The following is a 21060-nucleotide window of genomic DNA, read 5'->3' as shown; positions in this document are numbered from 1 at the left end:
TCTTACACCAATCGATAGTTGTTGAGTTGCTCTTTCATTTGCAAAAATCAGAATTTTATAAGTTGATTACTTTTTTGTTATTAAGCTGCAAACATAGGCATGATAAACGTAGTCGAAGGCCGAATGAGAGGCTTACGAAATCCAGCCCCACTACTTACCAATACAGCTGTTATGCGCTGTGTTCGTGAGCTCCACTGGCTCGCACCTAAAGATGCAGTGGTAAGTGGGGGTAGTGCTTTTCGATGACGCCTCCCCCACTACTCAAATGTCCGCTTGCGGACTCGGGTACGATCGCCCGTGCTGTAAAATTCAGCTTTGGCTCGTAAGGTCTCTTTCTTCGCGGACGGTCACATATATACATTATTTGGAAGTTAAAAAACGGTAAGGCTGCTCAGTAGACCGTATGTGTAATAAAGTTTGAATCATAAAGAAAACATTCGAAATAAGCAAATTCAGTTTATGGAAAATCGACAAAAGTTGCAATAAAAAGTTGAATAACCAATTTCTTTTAAAGAATGCACATTTCACATTTTTTTAAACGGGACAATGAAATTTCGTCTGTTTTAATACCAATGCAAGTTACGAACTATAATAATATAAATTTATGGGAATGATATCAAATTTCAGGGATAAACTCGAGTGGGAAGCACGAGATACGTGATGAGAATGTGTTCGTTACAGCCGAAGGAGCTTTAACAAAAGAGAATTCACAATCATCAAATTACTGTTGTCGATATTTTTATCTTTAGTTTTAAAAAGTCTCTGCAGAAAGATCGAGCGCGAAGCGCGAGACAAATATATTATAGAGCGCGAAACGCGAGAACCAACAGTCGCGCGTCCTAGGCGCGCTCAAACTTGCGAGCGTAGCGCGCGATGAGAATGTTCCCGCGGAGCGGGCAGATTTTTTATTTAAAAGTTGTCCTTTTTTAGTTTAAAAAAACAACATTTTCTTGGTTTTAAATTTCATGTTTTTTTCAATAAAAATGTATCCGTTTTGTGGAAAATTAATTTTTGATGAATTCATATATACATTTTTTAAATTTAATTTTTGTAGGGCAAATTCATCTTTTGGCTTGAAGATTCAACAATTTATAAAATATTTTATTTCTGTCATGAGCCAAAAATCTTTATTTGTTGAAAATTCGTCATTTTGGTTTACATTTTAAAAAATAAATTTCCTCTTTTGTTTTTTGATTGAAATATAAAGTAAGACAATTATTAGTTGGTTACTAAGGTGGTAAAAATGTATTTATTTTGTTGAAAATACATGCCCACAGTAATGTTTAGCACAGTTCTAATAGAGAAATACGCACCTGTGAGTTGTATGTGAATCTTAATTCGCTATTAAAAATAAATTTGAGGAAAACATTGAGATAATTGTTTAGAAAATAAACATGTTATTCACTACACTCATTTCTCGTATGTTATTCTATTATCTAAATAAAATAAATAATTTATATTTAATTTACAAATCACCTAGAGAATTAACAGTCAATATAATTTCGTGAATTAAAAATGTTAAGATTATGATTTTCTTTTAAATTAATTTAAATTAAATTCAAATTAATTAAAAGTAAATATAATTTCGTTATTAAATTTTTTTTCAATTCTCATTTTCTCAATATTGAATTGCTGACATTGAATTCTGTACTCAATGGGAAAAGTAAATAAAGCGTTCGAAAAAAAGTCAGAAGACGCAGAAAGAAAAGGGTTCAGGGCTTCACGTACTTGATGCTGGTGTTTGCAGTAGGATAAAAAGCGCAGTAGAACTCCGGCCGAAGTTACTGTCTACTGCTTCCTTCGGCGATCGGTGGGAGCAGGAGCCGAAGTTTAAAATTCGAGTCCGGCTGGAGGGCAAGCAGTAGTCGAAGTACTGCTTGTCCCATCTCTAAGTGTGAGTGCCCCTTGTAGTTTGACATTTGTGGATACAACATGGGAGGCAGCCGATTGTAGACAGGGAGCTTGGCAGCATCCCAGCTAATGTGGCACTCGCACTACGTGCGATGACTACACGCAACTTTGTTGCTCTGTAGTTTATAAAAAAATAACCGCATAAAGAATTTGTGTCTTATTTTTTGTTATCTATTCACCATTACCTTTTGTACCACAGGTGACGGGCCACCCTGCATAACGCAAATGTGTATTGATACAAAATTCGTATAATTAATATTATGTATTCATATTGGAAATGGTTCACACGACCCTGATGATTAAGTTCGCGATTACCTCTCAATGAGCCAAGGCAATTATATGCCATGCCTGAAGTAGCCCATAGACTTTTTCTTCGTTACATTCATTTAAATTATTTTTATATACCTGTTGAATGCATTTTATTTTACAAAATGCAGAAATTAAAAAAAAAAACAAGGAAAAAAATAATATTTGAGCAGAAGATGTGTGTATTATCGTTTGTCGACATAAAAGTTCTGTGTTTAAAACTCAAAATATTTATTTAGAAAATAATAGATTGTTTTCAAGCAGAGAAGTTTCACACTTCAGTAGCAACTTTATTATTTTCCACACGGAGAGAAATTTCAGGAGATTAATTCACGGCACTACTCCTTGACTCTATTACGCTTTGGCGCGAGAACAACGTCTCGGAACACTTGTTTTTAAAGCATAGGTCTCAAAGTTTCAGGCATTACGCCACGCCCCTTTGTTCTCAGGTCTCGAATTCTGTGCTTTTAGATCACAGAGTCTGAGACTTTAAATCACGTAGAAATTGTAAATATAAAATCACGCACTTCCGGGAATTAATATTTTGAAATTTCACTTCGTACAGGATTTAGGAATTTTACTACGGCATAGGTGTAAAGCAACATGCACATGTAATGTTTTATATTCTGAATTTTTCAATGCGGCATCCTTCTATTTCATTGGAGCATAATATTGTTTTTCCATAATTAGAAATAACGGGTGTAGTTTTTGTCATCATTCACTTTAATTTTTTAAACACGCTGTAGGGCAGACATGCCCAACCTGAAGAAATTCCCGCCAGCCACACATGTTTTGCGCTTACCATTATTTCGGCTGGAGAGCGACAGTGGTGGTAGACGCGTGTTTAATGCTCTCCTCTCAGACCCAAGCAGCACCGCAGATACGAAATATCTGACAGGGTGCTTGGGGCGACTAACTTTTCAATATAAATTTGTAATAGTGACTAGGGATTTAATTATTTTATTATAGTATTTTTACATTTATTGACAATAAATGTAGTTAAAAAGAGAATTGTACAAAGTTTTTCTTTTTTGTACAAATGTACATTATTGAATATTTCAGTATCACCGTTTTTTACATTGTGCGTATGATGTATATAATTGTCGGGTGATACTTTTTGCAGTATAACAATTTATTAACATCACGCATAAGGTAGAAATGTACGTTACAGAAATGAAATATAATTTAAAAATCTGAATCCTATTCCGTATGAATAAATTCAGATATGTTCTACTAAAAATTAATATTATATGTGTTAAATACAATATTCGAAATTGAATTTGAGCCTACGACGTTGATATGTTCAAGTTTTCACCGTCCAACTACCTGCGTATCATTAAGATAGGTAATATTTTTAGGCAGGATATTTTTTTATACAGCATTCAGGTGTATTTTACTGTAGGAATTCTGTAAAAAAGGAGAAAGTTTTACAAGTGAGTGATGATGAGAAGAATGTTGAAAGTTTGCAAGAAGTTTTTGTTGAGATTAGTTCATTCGAAAAATTCAGTTGTAAATACTTTGAATGTGCAAAAGCAATAATGTTAAACTTTCAAAAGTATCAGTCAACCACAGCTGTAATATTAAAATATTGAATAATGTAAAATAAATACTTTGCACAATTCTCCTTTGAATTACATTATTTGAAAATAAATGTAAACATGGTGAGAAAAAATAATAAAAATTCTAGTCCCCATTACAAATTTATATTGAAAAGTTAGTGGACCCAAGCACCCTAACAGATATTTCGCATATGTGGTGCTGCTTGGATAGGAGAGGAGAGCATCTAGGCATGTGTGTACCGCCACTCTCGCTCTCCAGCCGAAATAGTGGTAAGCGTAAAACATGTGTGGCTGGCGGGAATATCTCCAGGTTGGGCATGTCTGCTATAGGACATAAAAACAAACGTACAATTTGTAGATAGATCAAAGTATTCACACTCTTTTTAAGAAGTTGTATATTTCATAATTTGATCAGCTAATGGTGTTTAAGCTTGATTTTGGCTTTTTCAAAAGAAGTCTCCAATTCCAAATATTTTACGTTAATACAACATTGTACACTGTTAGAAAAATCTGTACGAGGTTTAATATACATGCGAGTGAAGCAAATATGCACTGCCAGTACTGAAATGTAACATACATTGGTGTAGTCAATTTAATATACATATGTATTAAATTTAATATACAGGTCAGTATAGGAGTTTGCGTGAAAACTCAACGTGCTTTAATTTCTTTAAATCTAGTCAAATATTCTTAATTAAATTAATAATCAAGAATTCGTTGACTGAATTGTTAATTATTATGAAAGTGCAATGTACGGGTAAAACTTTTTCCTAATTTCGCTCTAAATGGTCCAAATTTAAGGCGAAGACAATTAGTTGTAGGTTAGGTCTGTTATTTATTTTCTTAGTTCAACCTTTTGACTTAAAATCTAATTTTATTTCTGATCAACAGAAAGAAGGTATCCTGTTTTATTATTTAGAATCTAAAATTACTGCTAAACTTATTTTGGATTAATGAAAAATGGAATTATTTGATTTTTCTTGTAAGTGATTAACATGAATGTATATGAAATTTAATATAATCGCCTTTAATGACGATTTCATATACTTGATATATAAATTTTAATACACATGGGTATATTAAATTTAATATTATTTTTAACAGTGTACTATAAAATAATATATGCATCGAAAAAAAAAGATTAAGAAGCGGTGAATAAAACCAACTTATTCCCAAATAACTCGACATAATATTCCTTTTTCCTCAACTTATACTTTTATCGGTGTGTAATGATAGAATTGAATTCACATGGTACATATCTACGATATAAGATGAAAAGTAATGGGTATCACATATAAATTATATTTCTGGATTTTTAAAAATTGAAATGTATGTCATAAAGGTATTGAATTAAAAGAACTAACATATCATTGTCATAAAACTGATAAGTACTTTAGAAGTAAAAGCTTTTTGGAAGATCTAAGTACGAGCTGCACATAATTAAATGAAACACTGTTTTGAAACAGTCATATTTTTCCTTTGCACTTCTTTCCGCATGCTATAATAATCGCTTCATCCACGAAGACAAAGGGAACCTTACCGATATCAGGTAGATTACAAGTGAGGCTACCACAGACGTAAATTGAAATAATTTCTCCACAGTCAACGGCAGTTGTGGTGAAAACAAATTTCAAAATATAAGCTTCTAATGATATTATAAAATTCTGAATATTTGTTTGATATACAAATATTTAATCTCATGTATACGCGAATATTATCTATATCCTTATATTTTCATAAACTTAAAAAAACACGGAATAAACATCGAAACTTCTTATAATCATATTTTACAGTAGGGGTTCCTGCAGATTCGCAAGGGCCAGGAGAGGCGAAGAAGTGGCAAAAATTCGAGAATTTTCAATAATCTCTCTATATGGAGCCAATATGGCAGCTAAAACTATTTTTTTTAATGGGTGTGCATAATACTTGGCACAGAAAAATTTTTGGATAGCTGATGTCAAATCTGACGTCAAAAACCAAAAATTTCAAATGGCGGCCAACACATTTTCTTTTCAATAACCGCTGATGCCGAATAGGATGTAAAAAAATCAAGAATTCAAAATAGCTGAGCCAATATGGCGAACGAAACTTTAATGTTATAAATACACTTAACTTCTGATATAAGGGCCACCGATTTACTGTGTCCCGAGAACTGCTGGCCTCGTATGGCTTTGGAATGTGGTGGTGTGCGGAGCAAGGGAGGCAGTGTTCACTAACTGCCAACGATGTGTGAAACACCACACACGTTCCCACGCCACTGACTGTTTATGGACTGCTTACGCTTGGAGTCCTCCGCTTATGGACCAAGACTAGTGCGAGCCATCCCCGAGACCGGTCTTCAATCGGAAGTTGAGTGTGAATTTACGAGAGGCATAATTTGGAACTCCTTAAAAAAGTCATTAATCTCTGCATAAAGTATTTTCAATTGCAGAAGAGAATATATGTAGTACGCAGAAATATGTTTTTACTCCAAAGACACTATTATTTACGAAATATAGTTGGATTATTTCTAAGATAAACTTTTTGCAGTTAGTAGCCGTCATTTCAAGAAAGTGAAATGCATAAAAAAATGCATATATTCTCATTCAAAGTGAACTGACCTGACGTTTAAAAAGTTTCAAGTTCATATAAGTTAAAAATTAAACAAAATAAATTTTCTTTTAACATTAAAATTGAATTGATTTTGAAGCATACGTATTGAGTATTACGTAAGTGGCAACACTGTTGTTGTGTCAGATGTCGAAAATGTGTCGTGAAATCAGTGTAATCACCAAATAGTACTAGGAGATGGCACCCAATGTATTTCACCTGGCGACAGTTCGTGGTCGCTCTTCGTCGATTTTTTCCCATGGAGAAATTTATTTTGAAATAGCACCGCGCCTCTTCAGAGGAAATTCGTATTCATGGTGTATTGACACGCCTGTCGCATGCAGACGGAAAACATATCTTCCTCTCATTCTACCGTGTGACGTTGCCATTTATTTATCTCACTCTAGATTTTCCACCCAACGGAGAAACAGAGAAAATCTAGATTGGGATAGAGGCATGGCATCATAACATGGTAGAATGAGAAGAAGATACATTTTCCGTTTGCACCGCAGGCGTGTAAACACACTTTGGCAAATTGATAAGATGTTTAAGTGAAAAGGAAAACTGGCGACTGAAAAAACGTACAAAAATAGATTGCGTATGTTGGAAGCAGGTAATGAGCTCCACAGAATTGTTTCTGAAGGAACTCAACATGCTGGCTTACAATCTAACCTCAAAACTGAATAACTTTTTTCTTATTGGAAACATCAGATTTTTGAGATCCTTCACATTTCCGTAATTATTTAATAATATGATAAGCTTTCATGAATAAATGTATTCTTTCTTGGCATTGTTGCATTCCTCCGTTGCACGAATGATGTGCGACGTTGCTAATTCGCTTATAGTTTCATTCCGATTTACAAATATTTTTTCATTGAATAACATTTTTCTTGAATACGAGATTGGCGATCAATCTGAAATTTGTCAGACGTTTTCAGACAACCTTTAAGTGTAGGCGTTTTCTTCAATTTCATTAAGTTTTGACTATTTATTGCAGCAGAATTAAGCAGAACATTAATATGGCCTAACTAAATTAAAACTAAGAATAAAGAGAGCATGTTTCGAGTGCCAATATCTGACAATTTAAAAAATGTGAACAAAATCTGATCATTGAGGTACTTTCTTCTTAACTAAGTTTACGTGATTAATTCGCCATGGAGTTATATTTGTAAACTCGACGTCTGATCAATGTAAACAGGAAGAAAATAAAAGAATAATATAATGAAGTACCGCTATAGTGGCTCAGCCATTATGAGTTCTAGATTTTGGACGTCAGATTTGGTTTCAACGATCCAAGAAACTCCGATATACGGGGGTTAATGCAAATCAGATGAAACCTTGAATTTTTGTTAAGTTTTGATCGTCTCTCCCAGAACGCTATGTGCTCGAGTATATGGATATTATTTGATCAAAAAGCAAATGTAGCAGCAAGTATCAACAGATTTAAAAATAGACTACTCAATGAATGCAATGACGTCTTAAAAACTTGATTACAACGTGGGATGACGGGGAACTTTACATTGCAAAAATTTCCTGAGTTTTGATAGCAAATGTTACATATAATTAGGTATGTTTTTTTTTGTAAATTCATATTCGTATCCATTTTTAACTTGTTTACAGTCTGAAAACCTACACGGAAAAAAAATTCTTGAGGCGAACGAGTGAATAGAGAATATATTAAACTCAAAGAAAGTGTACGCTTGGATTAGGTAAAACGTTTAGTTAGAAGAGTTACACATTTAGTTACTTTATGTAAATTGTTCTCGTAAATCAGGAATTTGGGCAAAATTGCTAAGTTGTAAAGTTTATTATTTTCGACAGATTATGTATAATTGTATTATCTTCAGATTAGAAAAAAATTTTAGTTGTTATAGAAATATATTAACTTACAGTAGTCAATTTTTCGTCTCGTATCGCGAAAATGAATTTCTCTGAAATCCGTGTAATGCATTTGAAGGTCAAGTTTGTTGTTTTTATCGCGTTTCTTGATATTTCAATATAGTTATCGCCTACAATCGAAACAAATGTAAATTATTATTACTGCATCATAAACTCCATTTAATATTAACAATTGCGCACATTTTAAGTGATAAAAAGCGTTTAATTGTCCAAAGTAAATCTCAACTGTCACTGCTCCCGATTAGACCGTCGCCATTTTATTTCGTTGCTCCCATAATGCACCGGCACTCTTCCGACAATTGCTTCAGACACCTATTCTTAATATCCCTATTATAGCTATACTTATTAGGGGTTTGACTATACGATATCCCTAGTATATGGAAAATGGTCAAGGATATTCATTTTCGCTGATTCAGGGATCTTTATAAATTCCTTCGTTCGATTTTAGCCTAATGTTTGGCTATAATAAGGAATAATATCCCTGTCACAGCTCAATTTTTTTTTACCGTGTATGAGTAATAGAATTATTCCAAAAAAGCGCCTGTTTAAATATTCATGGGGACTGGAAATTCGTATGGCCTAGGCAATATCAGAATATGCGTTTTTTTTGTTGTAGTCATTTTTTAACTCGGTAAAAGCAACTGTTTCTCTTATGGAAGTTAACACGTAAAAATACAATTTCTTTTTCAATTTTAATATTTCATAAGAAGTTATGAACCAATTTGTTCGATCTTGAAGTTATTTGTTCTCCGAGATTTCAAAATGGATTATGTCAACTTCTCATATTTCGGAAATATTATGTGACAATTTTACAAGAAGGAAAATTCTACAAAAATTTCAATACTTCCGGTGTTATTGCACGCTTTATCTAAGTTTGCGTGAAGTGAAATTTGTGCAGAATGTACTTTAAATATCTCAGGATAAACATGGAAAAAAGCAAGCAAAATGGTCAAAGATTTACCATAAAGAAAGTGCTTTGAAAATTGGGGAAAAACTGATCATTTTACTTTAAGTTCTCCTGTAGGTTAATAGGTTAAGCTTTTATGGCGAGTGCAACAAACCGTGCCGAGTTGAATTTTTTTTGGTGACTCGAAATACAAACTGACCCTAACAGTAATAACAGAACAATGACACTTTAATTCCCAATTAATAAATGTTTAGCGTGTAGGTGCCTAGGTAGAAAAGCGTAATAATGTAACATAATATAATAATAACAGGAATGAAGAGCGGATTAGTAGCCAGAGGCCAGGCGAGTGAATCTTTAGTGTGGACTCACAGTTGTATCAATTTACATTACTTTTTAAAAAATGTTGAAAACATTTTAGCGAACTCAAAAAAGATAAAACAAAACAAGAAGGCATATTCTGATTTTGCCTAGGTTAGACGAATTTTCAGTCGTTTCGTGAACATTGCAGTTCCCTTCTTCAGGGCTAACTTGAAACTGAAGTATCAGGTTATGTTGTTCTAAGGTATACTCTCTACGATACCTGTAATTGGTCCGAACGACCCGCCGTGGAGACTGGTCGAACCTGTGATATACCTGAATAGTTTTGTACAAGGTTGGAACCCGAAATATCTCTTTTGATCATGATGAATCGTTATGAAAGCATGGAATCAATTGCATACTTGTTATATTCGAATCATAGCCTTGACTTTTGCCACTTTTTGGCCTCTTGGGCCACTGTGAGATCAGTTAATTACAAATATAATCTCTTGGAAGCGTTGTCAATTGTAAATCGACCAGACTATATCTGAGGATGAAAGTTCCTAGAGGTCGCGTACTAAATTTGAAATTTATTTGAAAATTGGTATCTCGGTTCGTTATTTGAGTTTCACTAGTTTATATAATCGCCAATAGAAAAAATGGTCCCAGAAAACAAATAATAAAAGCTGTAAATGTCATTGTTAAATGCTATCTTCTCTGGTGTTTCATTCTTGTGTATTGCGATATTGACGGATACTTCGGCCATTCGGATTGCCATGAGTGTAAATTAACATCGACTAATCAATTTCTCGTTCACGACTAAGAGCTCTCGACTTCTTCAAGGATCTCGTCCTACGTATCCGATTCCATGTATCTTTTCTCGATTCGTATTACTGGGTAATGTATTTTACGTTCGCACCATGACGTGCAAAACTCTGCCTGAATCATCAGTGTCGGTTAAGAGCGAAAGAGCCTCGATAAACTTTGTACTACCACCGTTTGATTTACCAGGTCATTTTATCTTAAAGTATAATGTAAGTGTTTTACCTTTCAAATTTTTTAAGGATTTACCCAACCTGTTAAGTTCTTATGCACTGATATGAAAAAGAAAACGAATATCTTGTCTTGTGGCTATAGTACAAAGAAAGAAAATACCTTTTGTCTCAACCGTCACCGTTGTTTTGCATCGAAATCAACGTTGAGTTTGCATAAGTCGATTGGACTTTTGTCTTTCAGCTTGAGTTCGTTTTGAATAATTGAATAATACGACCTTAGTCGTATTGACTATTTGCATACTTTTTACTTTTTAGTTCAAGCATATAAATTCGTAGATAAAATATCGAAAAATACTAAGAATGTGATATTTCATTAAGAATGAAAGGTAAGTCAGTAGCCAACTATTGACTTTCACTATCTGAAATAGTGATTTTGAAAAATATAAGAATGTGATACTTCATTAAGAATGAAAGGTAAGTCATTAGCCAACTATTGACTTTCGCTATCTGAAATAGTGATTTTGAAAAATATACTAAAAATTACAGTACTCTTCTTTACACATACTCATCTCGGTCACTCAGGGTGGTGGAAAGTACTCATTATGTAGATTCATTTTACATTTTTGGTATCGTTGATCGTGGTGAACTCAAAGTTGATTGACGGCATTGTCATCGCCATGGTATTTTCATCATTTTCCGAGCATAAATTAAATAACATTTGCGTCACAGACACTTTCCACTGACAGCTCAATCATGTTAAAATCTTCGGCTAGATTCTCTATCGTCGACAAATATCGCTTCCTCATTGTATTTTTATGGGTCATTAGTTTTATCACTTCTGTTGAAAAGTATAGTGACGTCACCTACATTCAATAATTTCTTTATTTGCTGACAGCGCCGCGTATGAGACTATCGGCTGTGTATAAGCTTAGCGGATAATCTCATATGCAGCGATGACTGAAAAAAGATTAATAATGAATGGATGCATCAATATACAAAGAATTTCAAATTGATGGTTATAAATGTCAATACCATTGTTTAAATCAATTCTTATGTCCTTTTCAAGACATCTGTAAATTCAAGTATATTGCCGATTGTGATTTGAAGTTGCTCTCTCTGGAAGGTGCCGTGGAGCCGAAATTAATCGGGCACATGAATAATTTTTCAGACGGCTTTGGAGAGGCATGTCAATGGTCATTTTAACCAACCTGAAACGAGTAGCAGTAGTGGCAGGCGTAGCTGCGAAAATGGTGGAAAACTTGTCAGAAGAAACGGCAAGCGCCTCAGATATAGAAGACAACCATGGTCTGGTAAGTTCGCTTCCTTTCATAATATTTTTGAACAGTCTCGCTTTCAGAGTTATTTTTAGCCAATTAAAAGTAAAAGATATTCTGGCGAATACAAAGGATGTCGAATTATCTGTCAGATGAGTACAAGTTGAAAGGCTGTCATATAATCCATAAGTAAATATTGTTTGAAAAAAAATAAGAACCTTATTCTCATACTAGCTTCAATTATTAGATGTTGATAATCAATTAAAAATATAAATGTTTATGTATACTTCAGGAAGTATCGCAAGAAGTAAATTTCAAACATATATTTTACCGAATTCCCCAAGTTTGCAGTTCGTGATTATTACAAAGTTTAGTCCCATGATCAATGGACAGTGATATGCATTTTCTAAATCGCCGCTGATATTTGTTACAAAAAAGTAGACTAATTTTTTTAATTACAGCGAGACTATTCGATTATTTTGACACGGGGGTAATGGAGGGTCTTCAACATAGACTGTTGGAATTGGCCAAGTCTAGGACACAGGGACGACTGGCTGAAACTCCAGGGAATGCAATGACCATAACTAGTCAAGTGAGTAGAATATACTAAATAGCTATTAAACTTTAAAATGTATTTAATCATACTTTAGAAGTACCGCCGAATCCGTAGCTTGAACCTCAAGAATTTAAAAGATTCAGTATTTATCTATTTACATTTTATCTTCATGTAATTTTTATATATTTATATGTATGCCCAGGTGAGAAAGTTGTATATAAATAATGTTCATTTCATATTTATTTTATACACGGATCATATTTAAACGATATATGAGAATGAGTTTATATATAAATAAAAATTTGGCTAAACAACCACTGCGAAGTCCCCTTGAGTGCGACTGTCTTACAGGAAAATAAATCTGGCTCCCAGTAAAATTGCGGTAAATCACACCTATGATCACGCTTCACGGCCATGAGATGGGTGACCACTGAGAACTATGGAATCACAATAACGGGTCGACTGAACCCCCACGTACCTAGAGAACATGGAGCGACATCTGAGAGCACTGATTACAAGGAAAATCATTTTAGAAGAATATTTTGGATACATTCGCCTTATCCCCCTTTTCTTTCTCATTGACTGTGATGTTGTTTTCGGTCGGAGCCGAGAATTCGATCACGAATATAGTTCGACTCTCGAAGTCAATGATACCACGATGACAGGCCTCGATTGTACAGTGGGGACTACCGAATGTCCCATTTTTCCACCCTTGTGGCAGCTTATGTGCATTCGGATAGCTGGTATTTGCTTGAAATGTGGATTGGAGAGCGCTCAAGTATTGCGTAACGCGTTTCCCTGGCACCCCCCTCCCCCACACAACTGTTTTTCTATAGTAAATGTAAGTAACTGTAATATAAGCGCTGCACTACAGACAACCCCCCCCCCCTCCAGCTCCTAGGTGCGTTACGTATTACTTGAACGCTCCCTTGTGTATTTTCTGGTAAGAATTCCCTCTTAGGTTTATATTGAGATTCACGTGTCTATAATTTTGGTTTACTCACTTTTAACCAAGTTCCATCTCAGTAACTATGTTCTGCCAGATTTCAACAAAGTAAGTCATACGAGTGTAGGTATTATGACTACGTAGTCGACTGATCTCGGCAATAGCGATGGTTCCTCCTTAAATGGTTAACTCAACCCAATTATTTCAAGTATTCCCGTAGACCTTCATATAAATCCTCGCAGGTATAAATCTCGTTTAAGCGGATTGCCCTTTCGGCTGATTGTTGAATTTTCTTCGCCAATATAAAGTCTAGCGGTAGATCTGTTTCACGGCACTGCTGCCTAATTCTTTGGACTTTCCTGACGAAGTCTTCAAGTCTGGCATCGTCTTGACCATTTAGGAAATTAATTGCCCTGATATCGACACGAGTCGGAATATTGTCGCTATTGTGGACTTTCTCCTGCAGCTGTGCGACAATGCATGCACGTTTCCTGTCCATTATCACAATCTCGCTTCTATGGATGTTCACAGACTCACGTGCGTTTCTTTTTTTACTGCCATACACATTAAGCTTAGCCCCCTCTTGATCATTCATAAGCGTGTGAGTTGATTCTGTCTTGTTTTTTCTCTCGTGCTACTATGACTCTGTGTCAAGCAACTTTTGTTTATTCAAACTCGCAGCATCTTCTTTGTCGTATGTTAAGATTCCTTCATGGTCCCTCTCTTTCTCCTTTCATTCCCGTTTTCCGTCCTATTCTAGCTATCTCTCTGAATCTTTTCGTATTTTAGTCAGGGAGCTTTCCCATATTCACTGTTAGTGAGCTGATTTCTGAAAGAATTTTTTTCAGCATCTGTTTCGTAGTCATTTGGGTAAGAAGACAGGCTCCATTAATAGAACTATTTTTAGTCATAGTTGCTCCTGTAAGGGTAAATTTGATTTCGTCGACCGATGTGGCGTCGTTATTTGGGGTTGTGACCTCAGTCCGTTTCCTAATCCTCTGCAATTCCTTCCTGACAAATTGCTGTAATGCCAGTGTAGTATGTGTGCTTTTATCGTTGTTTGTTTCGAGTGTCAAGAGTGTGATTGCGTTCGCGTATAATTGTGTTATTTTGGACTTTGTCCTTTATAATCTGGTTTCATTCAATCGCTCCACTGCAATTACACATGAAGTTTCGATTCAGTTTTGTTTTTCTTAAATGTGGCAGTGTTGTGGAGCACCAGGAGTATACCGACAATCCTATTTTGGTTCCTAAACTTCACTTCGCCGGTTTTATCTTGATTGACCGAAACTTTATCTTCTCGCTTCTGTCTTAAAAAGCCCTCCCCGTAGTGAGCAACATTTTAATTTCTTAATTTAATAAATTAATCCTTACAACTGTGCTCCTTCTTTTCGATCAGTCGATTGGATGAACGTAGACTTCCTTCTCTTCTTATCAGGAATTATCAGTTTTTTAAAAATAAGATTCATCTTTATGCCTCAACTTTTACAAGATATTATCTTTGCTCATTCCGTAGAATACAAGGGCTTGAAAAGTTTATTCTGGCAGGATCGCCAAAATGTTACGTGGTAAATAATGATTATGCATTTTATATTGAAAATTGAAGCGCTGACAAAAATTTCCCACGTCTTTGATGTTAAGACTAGAAGATGTCTCAATACGCGCCGGGCCTGGACACCAAACTAGGGCCCACGTATGCTAGAGGCACGTGTGGCTCAAGGGTAGTAGTGGGGATAAGGGGTGAGATTCATGCGCTCGTAACACTGTCGAGAAAATTTATTTTATACAGAATCTTTATGCCTGTTTCCTAAAAATGCTCCCTTGTTTTTAAGCAAAAATAATATTTTTTAAATGATTAAAATTTACAGTTAAGTCATGACTTCTTAAAATTATATTCATTGAACTAATTCACACTATTTGTTCTATAGCAGGGTAGTCTTTTTATGAAAGTGCTAGAATGACTAGACAAGTAGTAAAGCTCTGGTCTATTATACTAAACTATCAAAGATCTTAAAGTGCTTGCGCATTTCACGAAACGGCTAATAATTTAAAACAGATATTGTAACTGTCAATTATTAAACAATAAAGGTTACAAATAATTCTGCCATTCATTTTATACTTTTTTATTGTCCATATAATGTTTCATATTTTCTTTATGCCGCAGGTTGTAGCAAGAAGAGTGGAGGCAGACGGAAAAACTAAATTCCTCTTACGATGGTACCCCCAAGGCATGTGAGTATCATAAGAAAATATTTTACATCTGAATTGTGAGGAAGAAGTTAAATACCAAAAAGTCAAATATTGTTTTCGTATCTAAAATTGAATAAAAAAAAGGTTGAATAAATATTTCTATCTCGTGCACAGTAATTGTTTTCATTATTTATAATTTTTTACAGTTTCTTTTTAAAAATATTTTTAGATTGAACAAAGATTATAAAGTAACGATGTAACGTAACGATGTAACTTGTAGCGTGCTTACACTTTACAACTAAGCCTATTATTATCAATAAAAGAGCCCCAACGGGAAATTTGGTTTGAAAGTTCATTTTCTCACCAACGGATATTGTTTCAACGATCAAAAAATTATCCGTTTCAAAGTTTAGTCAAATAGGTTAATATTTGTACCCCTCTTGTACACTACGTGATGTTTTCCATTTAATTTACAGACACTGGAACCGCGTTTATATCCGCTCTCACTTATATCCTCTCGTGCTTATATCCCTGCCATAAATCACATTTATATTCGCTTGGTGTCTACCACCTCGCTGTACCACGTGACAAACAAGCCGACCAGCGCACAGCGCGCCCATTTCCCCTTCGCTGAGCATCATTGGTGGGATCCTCTCCCGGCAGGATATAACTGAATGTTTATGTTCTCGGACGGCGGATAAAAACGTGGTTCCAGTGCATATAGGAAAAAGTTTAAAATTGAAAAACTGCATATGAAATACCTGCATGCACCATCTTCATTCTGTTTAATTTTTAGAATTAGAAGTTGCGTCACGTTATGAGTTACGTTTTAGGGCTATCCTTGCTATTGGTAAGGACTTAGTGTAATCTAGTGGAGAACTTTTGGAATTGTTCATGGAAATTCAGTTATTTAAAATTATTCTCCAACAGCAAAGATATTTTTATGTAAAAAACTGGTTGTTTAATTATTTGGTACGCTTTTGCATAATACGTGCCACGTAATCTTTGAGTGCTTCATTTATCGATCGAAGTCTGAGCAAACAAAAAATTATGAGAAGAAATATTATAGAAAAGTATTAAATAGAAGTGAAAATAAAATTAAATAATTAAATATTTAAAGATAGTTTTACGGAAGTGACATGGGCTTTCCATAAAGCATCCTTGATTTTTTCTACGCCACAGGCGTACATTTTTCTGTCTCGCAAAGGAACGTTCCCCCCTTGCTCGAGATGAACCAGTTCTTTCCAAGAGCGACGCGTTTACGCCTTTGGCGTAGAAAAACTTTGGGATGGTTTATAAAAAGCCCATGCCGCTTCTGAAAAACCATCCTTTGTAACAGCAACAAGGATCCATTAGGTTTCAATCAAAAAAAGAAACTTTAATAATAAACAAAGTGTCAGTATTAGCAATATTATTATAATACCATTTTATTATTTAATTTGTATGAAAATTATTCAGCTTTATTACATGTCTCTGCGATTATTAGGAACTGAAAACGAGTCTTTGATCATTATTTCTTATAGCAGAAAGAGTTATTATTTTATCTATAATTAGCTGATGCTATTTTTGTAATAAGGTTTTACGTTACTGGTGTACAAATTTCTAAAATATTTGATTAGAAACCGTTATAGATATAGCCCGTCAAAGTATGTTCATTAAAAAATGAGCATTAAGTTATAAAGAAAAACAGCTCTCTCTTCTGACTGATTTTTTTTTATTTCTGCAATCGATGTTTCCACGAAATTAAGAACTTTTATTAAAATTAATTATAAAAAATGCATCTCTGTGAGTAGCGCAACTTTTGTAAGCAACGTTTTGCTGCGGAATCGGTTTCCTATCCAATGCTATATTTCATCTTTTAAAAAACTCAAAATTATAAGAGGGCCATTCTGCCTTCCAAAAGAGAAAAGTCGTAACTACATTTTGGATGAGTCCCTTGCCATTCACAATGTAGTTACTATTTTTCTTGTTTGGACGACAGTATTGTATTAATTAAAAAAAAAAAAACCTGCATATCTCGACCCTCAATTTTTCGGGGGACCTACAATAGTACAGATGCGTCGGCTGGATTTATGCTCAAGCATACCTCTTGAAAAATCACTCCAAAGCCTATAGTTTCATCCGATTGTTTTGCCAAAATTAGTAAAACACGCTTCCTTACATTTATATTGTGTCGTTTTCTTCTTCTTTTATTCCTTTATTATACATTCATCGACTCTAAATTTTTCAAATTTTTCTGTGCACAAAGCTTTGGTTAATACATCTGTTATATTTTATTCTGAATCTACTTTAATAACATTAATTAATTTTTCTCTCACACATTCGTTTACATAGTGATAGTGAAGTTCAACATGATTTCCATTTTTAGTAAAGTTACCGTATTTCGCTATTTCGATCGCACCAGAGTTATCTTCATAAATCGTTATTGGCTCATTCATACATTTTTAAATGTTTTCATCAACTCACTGATAAATTTTAAAATCCATGATTTCAACATTCTAATTTTTATTAAAACATAATTTTAAATCTTCAGTTAAATACAAATATTTTAATATACGCAAAGCATAATTAAAGTGTGTTGTAGTATAAAAATTTTGAAAGCGACTTAAGAAATTAACGCTTTCTGTCTTTAACTTTGTTTCATAGATGTCCTATTAAATTTACTCTGATGAATATTATATTATCTGCTAGTTCTTCAATATACCCCTTTGACTTAATTCCATTTTACCGTTCGCGTAATCATACTCTACTCTAACTCCTAGGCATTCTTTTATTTCGCCAATATCATTCATTCTAAATCTTTTTGATAACCCATTTTTATTATTTTTTTATTTCGTTTGAGTTTTTACTACACAATAATACATCGACAACATAATCTACTAAATAAATTGTTTCATCACCTTTTGCCATGGTTAACTAATATATACTTCAGTGCTTATTTTCCATTTAAGAATGTAGTTTATACATCCATTCGTTCAATATTAAACCATTTAGATGACAAAAAGCAAATAAAAATGTTTAAGTTTCATTACTTGCTACAATTCCATTACGTTGCTGAAAGCCTCTTATTAATAATCTGGCTTTATACCTATTATCGGCTTTTTTGTATATGCACGAAGACATTTTGTGTACATTTATTACGAGATCCCTTCAGCTGTCACCGATTATTGAATAGTTTCTGAAACTAAAATCAAGGGCCATTCAAAAAGTACTGGAACCTGTTTTCTGATTTTTTAACGCCCCTCTCCCCTACACAACTTTTTTTCTATAGTAAGTTTCTGTAACTTTAACACGATCTTCCTCTCTTGCAGGCATTAGTTATTTTTTTAACGCCCCCTTGTTTATCTTGTTAAGCTTTAGAGCCTCCCGCTATAAGATAGAGAAATGCATTTTTTAATTTTAACCATCCGCCGTCTTGCATTTTGGACTGCATAGTTTCTTAAAGTGAATTTGATTGTCTTGTCAGGTTCGAAATTATTTTTCATCATTTTTAATATCAGTTCTTAAACTACATAAAATAAAATATTTCGTCATCACTTATGGGTCCCCCATTTGGAAAATGTTTTGTGGATTTTTATTTTTTCACCACGTAAATCTAATGCAAAGCCTCAAATGGTGTGTGATATTTGGAACGCGTCATTTTGTTTTGGTCATTGGAATGATAATCCTAGGTGGGAGTAAAAGAAGTATGAATCTGAAAAGTAACGGCCACCCAATCGGCCATGCACTTAATTTCTAAAGACAATGTAAATAAGTGTCAAGTAAAAATTCTGGAACAATAAAAAGCTAAAAGTTCTACTTCTAGTGTTTTATTTTGGTAACTATATGTGAGCATCCACAGGAAAATGGACCTTATGATCGGTATGGAGTTATGTATAGGGCCATAAAGCCGAATGAATTCCCGTAATTTGAGGCCAAAAATTAACCTTCTATGTTAAAAAATAAAAAATATAAATACTTCCGGATTCTATCTGGACATAGATAGATATAGTATATATATATAGTATAGACATAGTATAGATCCCAGCATCATAACTAGAACCGTCCATGCGGGCACTTTTCATGCGGACTTCCGCGTATGTTAGGTTGATAGAAATGGAATGACAACATTAAAGATATTAAAATGATATAATTTGTTTTTAGCGCATCGGACGAATGGGTGCTAGAATCGGAAGTACAAAGAACGAAGCACGTGGAGATTCGCAAGGTAGCAACGACGTGTCCTGAAGAAATCAGTCTCGCATTGTATCCCGCCATGAAGAACTGTAGTCCTTCTCAGACAAGGTCGAAACAGCGTCGAAAAAATTCGTGATGATGCCGCGTGATTAAAAAAAGAAATTGCAAACTGAGCCGTGGGAGTGTAAGAGAAGAATAATATCGCCGATATTTGGGGTCTGCGACGATCGAGCAAACATGAGAACAAAATTGTAGAGAAACTTGGGACAAAGGAAGTAAATAGAGAAAAGGATAAGCAACATGATGAGCGATCAAATTGAGAAAATTTTTAGGCAACTGTAGTTCCTAGAGTCATAGAGAAAGAAGAGTTAGAGAGTTAGTACAATATCGAACAAAGGTACTACTTATTTATTGACATAGAGTAAATTGAGACTAAAGCTATGCATATCGACGAAGACTATCCGCATATTTTCGATCAAATTGAGATGCTCGTCATAGGACAACCACAGCAGTTTCGGAAGAGTCGAGTCTGACCTCGAAAGTGCCTCATCGTGGATGTTGCATCGATTTTTTGCGAATGAAAAAAATGAAACCGACAAAAAAACAAAAGAGGGAACAGATGGGCTCAAATAATCGATTGCTGAAGCGATATTTAAAGACTATAAAGAGATAATCACTCTGGTGGCCTTAGGAATCAATTAATATCCAACATCGGTCCCTTGGCACTTCCGGGCTCTCAAGCTGTCCTCGAAAAAAAGCAGAGAAAAAGTCGAGTCGATCAGCGAACCAACGAGCTTCTAACTTCGGCCTCTACTTTTATCGACCTTCTCTCAATAGGAATACATCGCCCATAAACGTGCAGCAAGAACATTTTGAGGCGTATGGATTGCATGTAAATGCTGTGCGAAAATATACAATACTTATAGCCACGTAATATTTCCCTCAATTGGGTTGACAGTTAGCAGACTACTGTGAGCTCGGCAAGAAATACGTATCTCGATGAGTCTCCAACCATATAGGATATCAGTCGCAATGTATTACAGATTTCAGAACGAGAGTGAAAATTTATTTTTACGAAAGAATCGTTGATATCAATTTTCTATAGCGCGTCAACAATCTCGTACATAGCGATTTTTTTGGTAGAATTGTTGGAGCTTCAACGCAGCGTAAATGAAATCCAACAAGTCTTGTACGTACACGAATTTTCTGTCGAAACGATAGATACAAATTTCGAAGGTAGAACCTTATTTCTTCTCCATCTCAGGGAGAGAAAAACTTGTACAAAAGTACCACTCTCACAAGCCGAGATTAGCTCGACTATCCATAACAACTTTTTAATGTCGAGCGTGTCTCGTGCTCAAATGAGAGATGTGTTCGTTTTTCGAGTACTTTGTCTTACCGCCTTTTCCTTTCTGCTGCGTTTTCTTCGGCGTGATCTAACTGCGCTCTTTTTCT

At 34.6% G+C, this 21060-nt stretch overlaps 1 protein-coding gene across 1 annotated transcript in view; it reads left to right on the top strand.

Moving 5' to 3' along the window:
* The window catches only part of LOC117176678 (zinc finger protein jing), an 89027-nt gene extending 68818 nt beyond the window's left edge, over window positions 1–20209 (top strand). Inside the window, exons 6-9 of the mRNA XM_033366931.1 lie at window positions 11632–11773; window positions 12199–12329; window positions 15404–15471; window positions 19573–20209. Coding sequence (XP_033222822.1) covers window positions 11632–11773; window positions 12199–12329; window positions 15404–15471; window positions 19573–19741 — 510 coding nt within the window. The 3' untranslated portion in view covers window positions 19742–20209. The remainder of the gene's footprint in view (window positions 1–11631; window positions 11774–12198; window positions 12330–15403; window positions 15472–19572) is intronic.
* The last annotated feature ends 851 nt before the right edge of the window (window positions 20210–21060 follow it).

This window comes from Belonocnema kinseyi, chromosome 7 (assembly GCF_010883055.1).
Source record: "Belonocnema kinseyi isolate 2016_QV_RU_SX_M_011 chromosome 7, B_treatae_v1, whole genome shotgun sequence".
Lineage (NCBI taxonomy): Eukaryota > Metazoa > Arthropoda > Insecta > Hymenoptera > Cynipidae > Belonocnema > Belonocnema kinseyi.
This window is presented reverse-complemented; position numbering and strand designations above follow the sequence as displayed.